Source organism: Phaseolus vulgaris, chromosome 10 (assembly GCF_051622355.1).
Source record: "Phaseolus vulgaris cultivar YP4 chromosome 10, ASM5162235v1, whole genome shotgun sequence".
Classification (NCBI taxonomy): domain Eukaryota; kingdom Viridiplantae; phylum Streptophyta; class Magnoliopsida; order Fabales; family Fabaceae; genus Phaseolus; species Phaseolus vulgaris.
In genome coordinates, this window is record NC_143507.1 from 20565 (window position 1) to 30597 (window position 10033).

General features: G+C 44.2%; 1 protein-coding gene across 1 annotated transcript; it reads left to right on the forward strand.

Annotated features, from left to right (window-relative positions):
- Window positions 1-9261: 9261 nt before the first annotated feature.
- LOC137816930 (uncharacterized) lies at window positions 9262-9678 on the forward strand. Its single transcript, XM_068620105.2, has one exon. The coding sequence runs from the start codon at window positions 9262-9264 to the stop codon at window positions 9676-9678; it is 417 nt and encodes a 138-aa protein (XP_068476206.2).
- Window positions 9679-10033: the final 355 nt, after the last annotated feature.

Below are 10033 nucleotides of genomic sequence, written 5' to 3' on the forward strand. Positions count from 1 at the left end.
AGGTCCTTCAAGTATGCAAGTCGATGGAAAGGACGGCGAGGAGTCATAGATCCTTGAATCAGGAGACTCTGAGGACGCCGAGAGTTAGGGCACATCCAGTGGGAGCGACGAAGATGACTCAAGTTTGCGCTATCCATGAGCCAGATACATGGATAACGCCTTACCAGCGCTACATGGCGGATGGCGTGCTCCCAATGGACTCGACAGAGGCCATAAAGATAAAGAAGAACTCCAGCAGGTTCACCCTATCAATGGCGAGTTGTACAGGTTTGGTTTTACGCACCCTCTTCTGGTACGTGTACACGGGGAGAAGTGCGTGAGAATCATGGCTGAGCTTCACGAGGGGATCTGCGGGAGTCACATCGGGGGTCGAGCTTTGGCAACAAGAACCCTCCGTGCAGGCTATTACTGGCCCACGATGAGGGAAGATTGCAAGAGTTATGCCCAGCGTTGTAAGCAATGCAACCAGCACGCCGATTGGCACAAGGCGCCCCCAGAGGAGCTAAAGTCGATTTACAGCCCCTGGCCGTTCCATACGTGGGGAATCGATATTCTGGGACCTTTTCCTTTGGCGATCAAGCAGATGAAGTATTTGGTTGTGGCGATCGAGTACTTCACGAAGTGGATTAAAGCGGAACCAGTAGCCCAGATCACCGCACACAAGATTCAGAGTTTTGTGTGGAAGAATATTGTATGCCGATTCGGCGTGCCCAAGCGTTTGGTATCAGATAATGGGACTCAGTTTGCAAGCCACCTGTTGAAGAAGCTGTGTGGGGATGTTGGGATTCAGCAGGTGTTTGCTTCTATGGAGCACCCACAAACGAACGGGCAAGTGGAGTCAGCCAACCGGGTCTTGTTGAGAGGGTTGAAGAGGAGGTTGGAGAAGGCCAAAGGGTCTTGGGCTGAAGAGTTCCCCCGCATAGTTCTCAGTGCATCCGCGGGAGGAGGAGATGTAACCCCTGGGCAAGTTGAGGCACCAGAGAAAGTCCTTCTCACCCTCGAGTGAGTTCAGGCAAGATGAAACTGAAAAGTCAGGGGTGTGAATGATCTTAAGTACAGGAAAGGAAGGTCGATAGAAGACACCTTTCCCCTTGAGTGAAACATCAATATTGACCTAGTAAGGCCAGTTAAAGCCTCCACGCTTGCGGGCGTTGTGAAGGTAGTTAAAATCCTTCTCGTCTTGAACGAGTTCAAGTGTGGCGCAAAGGGTGGAAGAGGTTACAGGCTGGCTGAGGTAGGTTCGTAAAGGACACCTCACTACTTAGATCATCGTTCTGAAACTCAGGGAGGCAGAGAGGGATCCGAAAGGCAGCTCTGCCCCCAGATGAGGGAACAATGGTCAAGGTCAAGTTGTTTCAGAGTAAAGGCTCGGGGAAGGCATAGGGGAATCCGTTAAAGGTAGCCCTCCCCCCAGAATGAGCAAAGTTGATAGCTCAAGATATGAGGCAGCTCCGCAGAGGACGCCTTGGTAGTTAAAAGGAAAATAGATTCCGTGGAAGCCTATGGCTTTGTGGTTGAAGCTCGAAAGAAGAGGTACATGGCGAGAACTAAGCTAGCAGAGTTCTAAGTGATGACACAGAAATGTGCATGACACTTAGCAGTTCAGGCGAACGATATTTCAGATATTAAGATTGACCCAAGCCTACTGCACAGTAAGTGGTCTTGCATTAAGTGTTATTGTTACGAACTAATGGTTTGTTCAGTTCAGTTGATTTTCACAAAATTAAGCACCAGTTGGTGCTAAGTTGATTTCTTTAAGACAAAGGTTAGTCAGTTATATCAGATGATTACACAACAGATAAAGGCGAAACCATGTGCATATTTATATGTATCCAAACAGTTTGAGCAGAATGAAAATTATTACATATAAGTCAAAATTAAATACAAGAGTTTCGAAGGCGGTAAAGTTGAAGTGGCAGATGGGAGCAACAGTTAAGTCAGAGGCATGATCTTGCCATCCACCACTTCATTGTACACCGAAAACTCGGAAGGTCAAGGTCGGGAAATTTGCAAGCGAACTGCTCCAAAGCCGGAGGTAAGAACTTGGGCAGCTTCAAGCTGAAGCTCGTCGATCTTCGTCTTGAACCCACTGTTCTCTTCACGAACCTGGGTAATTTCAAGCTCGAGCTCGTCGACCTTCTTCTTGAACCCGCCGCTTTCTTCGCAAACTCGGGCAAGCTCGGCAGCAGTTTCGCTCAGTTCTTTGGAGGCCTTGTCCCGATCTTGTTCAACTTTGCCCAGAAGAGTTTCCCTCTCAATCGACCTTTTCTCCAGCTTCGCCATCTGTTCGGCGTCGGTCTTCCGGGCTTCCTCCAGCGTTGCAATTTTCTCCCTCATAGGGACGAGCTTACTCTCCAACTCAACGACGTCCTGAAGCTTGTCATGCAGTTTCCGGCGCAGTTCAGCCTTGTCTTTGTGCAAGCTTCGAAGCTCTTCGTTGAGAGCGTGTTCAACCCGTGAGAACTCTAAGCCTTGCATCATCATGTCGCACTTGACTTTCTCGGCTTCGGCTCTCGCGGTGCTCGCCACCTCCTAATGGACACGGTTATCAAGCTCGAACTTGTCCAAGGAGTCTTTTAGCCCTTCACCGACGATTTGGGGAAGACACTCGTCGACCATGGCGTTTAGGCGCACGGTGAAAGACTTCAAGGCTTCCTGGAGAGGAGCTGGAAGGCTTGGAGTTGTTGGAGGAGCTGAAGGTTGGTGCTCACCACCACCCTTGCAAGGTTGGATGGCGAGAGGAGCCTCGAGGCGTGGTGGTGAGGCGGGAAGTTCTGTTGCAACTTGAGAGGAAGCTTGCGTGTCAGCAAGCTGTTCAGGCGCAGCTTTAGCAGCTGAGGTGTTTGAGGCAAGAACGTCCCCAGCGGACTCAAAGGGCGTGGAGGCGCTGGGGGGGTTCTCGACGTAATCAGGAAGGGCGCCCTCAGCTGCTGGTGGTTCAGTTGCAGCTCCCCTCTTTCTCTTGCAGATCAGCCCGTCCTCGGTGCTCTCATCTGCTTCATCATCAGATACAACCCTGGGGGCCTTCCTCTTAGCCCTTTTGGGTAGTAATTTCTTCCGCTCAGGGGCGGGAAGAGCAGCAACGTTAGACGGGCCAACTAGCGGAGACTGGCCTTGGGCGACGACGATCTCTACAACAGAATTTTGGACGGTTTGAGAGCCCGCCGCCAGATTGTGGAGCTTGGCTATGGAGCGCAGCTCAGCCATCCTTCCTTTCCCCAGCATCATATTTGCACAAAGAGGCCAACAATTACAAACCAGTATGCACAGGAAAATAAGCAGTGTAAGTCAATGCATGGAATAAGTTAAGACTATGCGCGAATCAGAACAGCGACATCAAAGTAAAAAACAGGATTATGCGAATTCAAGCTAAGGGAACTCGGAGATAGGACTTAAAGACGAACCTATGTGAACGTCAAGTTGACTTTCGTGGAACTCAAAGGCGATGATGGAGGAGGTGGCCAATGTCACGTTGGAAGAGGCAACTCCTTTCCAGAAATTGCATAAGTCTTTGTCGAGCTCCTCCATCTTCTCTGGCCCCCTAGCCCTCCTGAAGCTAGCCTCTTTCTTCCCCTTGTTCACCCAATACAAGGGGAATCTGTCGAGGAGGGTGGGGTCTTGATCGCTGCAGCAGACGCGCACGAATTTCCCTTTCCAGTCTTTATAGGATTGCTGGAAGATAGAGAGGATGAACCTCCCAACAACCCCATTGAGGCTGACCCATAGTGATATGATTCCAATAGCACACTATGAATGATTCTTGACATTCTTAGGAATCATCTTGAGTTGGATATGAGATAGGCACTTTAAGATAGAATTGGATCAAGGTTCTATGATCAAGAACTCACCAAGACTAGTACCAAAACCCAAACTCATATGGAAGTTCCATGTATTATCAAATTGAACCGAACAAAATGGAAGAAAAGGCAAAGGCACCGAACAAAAGTACTAGAAATGAAGAAGAACAATGAAGAACAGCAAAGTAGAAAATGTACTGAAGCAAAACACAAATAAACTGAAAATGTCGAATTGAAAAACAAAGGAAGCAAGCTAAGACATGAACATAACAAGAGAAGGAAGGAAGGAGAAGAGAAAGCTCATGAAGATGGAGGAATGGTTGGATGATCACGCCACTTAGAGGATGGTGACTCCAAGATGAGTGTGCTAGCCGCCACTTGAGGTAACCATAGAACTCTCAAGATAAGACTAAGTGAGGAAGGCACAAAGCTCTCCAATTCTCTCAAAAATTGAGTATAGTTTCTCTAATCAAAATTCAAATATGAATTGTACAAGCTAAGCACCTTTATTTATAGCCTAGAGGTGCTGAAAAATAGGTGGGAAATTTCAAATAAAACTCATTTGAAATTCCCACCAAAAACAAGTCACATGGGAGGTGTGACCTTTTTCTACTATGACACCTCTTAAAAACTACACCTACACCACTCTCCTAAGTCACATGGACAATGTGACTTAATTTTACATTTTCACACTCCTTTATTTAATAACCACACCTCCTAAAACTATACAAGAGTATTTCAAAGCTTGGCCTTGCCCCTCATGGGATGGACTTGGGCTCTTTGGGCTTTGGCCTTCTTGGGCTTGGGCTTGGGCCTCATCTTTATTTTATGTCTTCTTTTAATTTTGAGAAGACTAGAAGGAAGAACTTCAACTGTGAGGATGGATGTCCTCTTCCTCCATTAATAAAAGTCTCCTTTATTTGATTCTCATCATACTCCTCGAGTTGGAGAGAATTCGTCCACGAATTCTGAATCCCTGCATATAACAAAGTTAGTTTAGTTTTACAATTAAAAGTGGAAGAAAAATGTAAACATGACTTAGCATTTGTAAACAATGGGATTTCAAAAAAGGAGGTTCTATAAATCGACCAAGTTGGAAAAATTTGTTTGGGGATGATGTGATGTTTTGGAAAAAGACCTCTTAAATGGTGACAACCATTAGGAGGTATGAACAAATCATCCCTAACATTTTTTAACCAAGATGGTGGTGAAATAGGAACCTTGGGTAAAGAAAAAGATAAGGAAGGAAAACACCTTGGAGGTGAAAGGATAAGACCCATGTCAACTTGGCCTTCTTTGTCTTTTTCTTTTTTACTTGTGGTAGGTGGGTGAGTTAGGCCTTGTTTTACCTTGCTGATCTTTAAGATTTGCTTTTGTGGACAATGAAGAGCTATGTGCCCAAAACCTAAACATTTAAAACATTTGATATTTGAAGTTTTGGTAGGTGACTTAGGAGTAGAAGGATTTGTAGTAGAAACTTTCTTTGGAAACATGGTTTGTTTGGAAAAATTGGAAGGAGAAATTTGAGTGGAAATTTTGTTTGCATCCTTCCTAGAAGAGTTGTAGAAATCACCATCATGAGGATTATTGAAAGTTTTTTTCAAAAGATATGATTCCACCTTGATGGCTTTGTGAAACACTCTCTTTAAAGAAGAATATTCTTTTAATTCTACAAAGTCTCTAATATCTCTTCTCAAACCACGTACAAACCATTTAATCTTTGACTCTTCATTAGCATGCATATTCATTTTAGTCAAAGTTGTTTCAAAATCTTTAAAGTATTCATCTACTATCCTATGTCCTTGAGGAAGCCTTTGGAACTTCAACAAGTGTTCCTTCCTAGAAGGAGGAACAAACCTCGCGCACATACACTCTTTCAAATCATTCCAAGAAACCACGGGAGGTCTCTTTCGATATATAATGTCCATTACAATTTTATGCCACCATTCTTTGGCAAAATCTAAAAATTCTAAAGTGGCTAGCTTATATTTGTGCTCATCTAGGATCTCATGGAGGTCAAAAATCTGTTCACATTTAGCCTCCCAATCTAGATACACATTAGGATCACTAGAGCCATTGAAACAAGGAAGCTTGACCGAAGGTAGCCTAGCCTTTGCATCTTGGTAGTAGCCATTTCCATGGTGATGTCTCTCCCCTTGGTTGTGATGTCTATGTCCATGGTATTGGGGTGGAGTTCGCCTTCTCCTATGGTCCTCTTCACGGCCTAAATCCTTTGAAGAACCTCTTGAAGAAGGTCTATGTGAATGATGCCCATCATGGATAGAGTGAGATGGCCTAGCTTGTTGCACCTCCATCTTTTGCAATTTCTCTTCCAAACGCCTAATGGTGCGTTGAGCTTCATGCAATTCACCAAGGACCGAAGCTTTGGAAGGAGAGCGCCGCTTGTAAGATGCACCACTTGAATAGCCAGCCATTTGCAAATGAAAACAGCAAACACAAAAACAGTAAACAAGTTAAGAAACAAAGTTAGCAAAAAGTAATTTGGCACCCAAAATTGCCGAAGTGAAATTGGCCTTAAAAATCACTCTCAAAGAAATAATATCCCTGCACCAAGCTGATCTTGAGGTCTTAGGAATCCTCAAATGAAAGATGTCAAAGCAAGGCACACCAATCTCAAAGCCAACCACAACAAAACCAATGAAGCAATGAAGACAAACAAGAAAAGGTATAAGCAATAAAAGGCTATAACAAAAGGAATACTAGCTGTATGACAAACTCAAAGATTAATGAACAAAAGACAAGCAAGAAAATAAGGAACTCAATGAAAAAGTAGGCACACAAAAGAATACCTAAAGAAAAGCACTAGAGTAGATGAAGAAAACAAAAACAAGCTACTGGAAAATATTTTTTATGCAAACTATGCTTGATGTTCACTGATTTAACGGGAACGATATAAAGCGAACTGGATTATGAAATTTAAACCACAGAAACTTCAAGATCTTAGCTCAAAAATGGCACTGGAATTACACAAAAAATGTAAGCCAATTAATTGAGATAAATTTTTCAAAATCGCTGCCAGATTACCGTATTTTTTTCGGCAGAATTGTACACTTTTTGTATTTTATTTATCATTTTTTGTGTACTTTGAATTTTTGAGTACTTCTTTTTTCTATTCTTTTCTAACACTTTGAAGATCACAAATCCAGAATTTCAGAATTTTCCAGTGAGTAAATCAATTGCAATAAGGAAAAACAGTAAGCACGTTTTCAGAAAAACAGAGGAATCCTAATAGGAATGGAAAACATAATTATGAACTAGCAAAGACATAATGGAAAATGATGTATAAGAACTTGTATAGGTCTAGAATACAAGTATGAACTCAATTCTAAAAAAGAAAAAGCACAAAGGATCAAATATCAAACTCAGAAAATTATATGACACCAAAGCAAGAAACAAAAAAAAATCAAGAAAAGTACTACAAGAAGTGATGACAATTATGGAAAAACAAGACTAAGACAAAACATGTATGGATTCAAAAAGGAAAATACTCAAACATATGATAGGAAAAATAAAGAAAACAGCAAGAAAACTCAAATAAGCCTAAAACAGAAAAGTAAATTGCAAGAAATAAAGAGCTCTTAAAAATAAAGTGCAACACAACTCAAAAATTAAACAAGAACACACCTAAACTCTTGATACCACATGATATGATTCCAATAGCACACTATGAATGATTCTTGACATTCTTAGGAATCATCTTGAGTTGGATATGAGATAGGCACTTTAAGATAGAATTGGATCAAGGTTCTATGATCAAGAACTCACCAAGACTAGTACCAAAACCCAAACTCATATGGAAGTTCCATGTATTGTCAAATTGAACCGAACAAAATGGAAGAAAAGGCAAAGGCACCGAACAAAAAGACTAGAAATGAAGAAGAACAATGAAGAACAGCAAAGTAGAAAATGTACCAAAGCAAAACACAAATAAACTGAAAATGCCGAACTGAAAAACAAAGGAAGCAAGCTAAGACATGAACATAACAAGAGAAGGAAGGAAGGAGAAGAGAAAGCTCATGAAGATGGAGGAATGGTTGGATGATCACGCCACTTAGAGGATGGTGACTCCAAGATGAGTGTGCAAGCCACCACTTGAGGTAACCATAGAACTCTCAAGATAAGACTAAGTGAGGAAGGCACAAAGCTTAACCAAGCTGAGTACGAGGCGCTGATCGCTGGAATGCTCTTGGCCAAGAAGATGGGCGCGCAAAGCCTCCTGGCAAAGAGTGACTCACAATTGGTCATAGGACAAGTAACAGGGGAGTACCAGGCAAAGGATCCACAGATGGTTGCGTACTTGAGGTACGTCGAAGTGTTGAAGGGGGCCTTCGCTGCGTTCGAGCTGGTGCATGTCCCTAGAGAGCAAAATGCCAGAGCTGACCTGCTTGCCAAGCTGGCTAGCTCAGGCAAGGGGGGAAGGCAGAGGACATTCATCCAATAGACGCTCAAAACGCCTTGAAAGTTCGTGGCGGACAACAGGGTGGATGTCCTTCACATTAGCGCAGCAAGAGGAAAGCCAAGGAGCCATCGCTCTTTGATTAAAGATACGGTGAAGGCACCTTGCATCAGCACCTACGCGGCCTCGCCAGAGGGAGAGAAGGGCGTGAAGGTATGCGCCTTGGAGCAAGGCGACACGTGGATGACGCCTTATAAGCGATACATTGCAGATGGAATTCTCCCAGCAGAGCCTGGAGAAGGAAAGAAGATAAAGAGGAACTCAACAAGGTACACCCTTGTTGATGGAGTGTTATTTAGGCATGGATTTACGCACCCAATTCTGACATGTGTGAGTGGCGATGAGTGCACGAGGATCATGTCAGAGCTTCACGAGGGGATTTGCAGAAGTCACATGGGGGGAAGATCATTAGCTTCCAAGGTGATTCGAGCAGGGTTTTATTGGCCATCAGTGAGGGAAGATTGTGTAAGATACGCCCAGCGATGCAAGCAATGGCAGATGCATGCAGACTGGCATAAGGCACCTCCAGAGGAGCTGAGATCGATCTACAACCCATGGCCCTTCCACACATGGGGAATTGATATTTTGGGGCCTTTCCCTCTGGCGATAAGGCAGATGAAGTATTTGATAGTCGCCATCGAGTACTTCACAAAGTGGATAGAGGCAAAACCAGTGGCACAGATCACGGCGCACAAGATACAACACTTTGTTTGGAAGAACATTGTGTGTCGTTTCGGGGTGCCGAGGCTCTCATCTCAGATAATGGCACTCAGTTTGCGAGCCAACAGTTGGGGAAGTTGTGTGCAGAAGTAGGAATCAAGCAGGTGTTTGCATCAGTCGAACACCCCCAGAAGAATGGGCAGGTCGAGTCAGCGAATAGAGTTTTGCTGAGGGGATTGAAGCGAAGGCTTGAGAAGGCTAAAGGGGTGGGCAGAAGAAGTACCAAGAATAGTGTGGGCTTACCACACCACACCTCAATCCTCCACCATGGACACGCCTTTCAGCCTAGTATACGGGTCGGATGCCATGATCCCGGTAGAAATCCACGAGAGCTCTCCACGTTTCCTGAGCTTTGTGGCAGAAGAATCCAACGAAGAAAGAAAAGTGAATCTAGACCTGTTAGACGAGGCCAGAGAGGAAGCGAGGATAAAGGCTGAAGCCGTAAAAAGGAGAGTGGAGCATCAGTATAGCTCTAAGGTGAAACTGCGACAGTTCCAAGTTGGCGACCTGGTCATGAGGAAAGCTCATCCTTACGAGTTGGAAAACAAGTTGTCTCCCAAGTGGATCGGACCCTTCAGAGTAACCGAAGCCAAGGGAAACGGTTCATACAACCTAGAGACTCTAGAAGAAGGGCACATTCCACACAGTTGGAGTGCAGCCAATTTAAAATTTTATTTCATTTGAAAGTTATGAAACACACAGTTGTAAAGGGGACACTCTTTTTCCCTCTCGGGGGTTTTTTAACGAGGTCACCCAAGTAAAAAGATGTTCAAGAAAACTTTGTCTCAATTTTTCCCTTTCACACAGTATAAGAGTAAAGATTAAGAAACAAAAGACAAAGAATCAAGGCGTCGCCTGAGGTAGGCGTCGCCAAGATAAGGCGTCGCCCAAACAAGGCGTTGCCATGTTAAGGTATCGCCAGGCGTAGGGATCAAATGAGGCGTCGCCCAGACAAGGAGTCGCCAAGATGAGGCGTCGCCAAGAGTAGGCGTCGCCAGGCGTAAGCTTCGCCAAGTTGAGACATCGCCGGATAAGGGAG

Excerpts from the sequence above, each read along its gene's own strand:
- LOC137816930 (XM_068620105.2), top strand. The coding sequence starts at position 9,262 with ATGGACACGCCTTTCAGCCTAGTATACGGGTCGGATGCCATGATCCCG.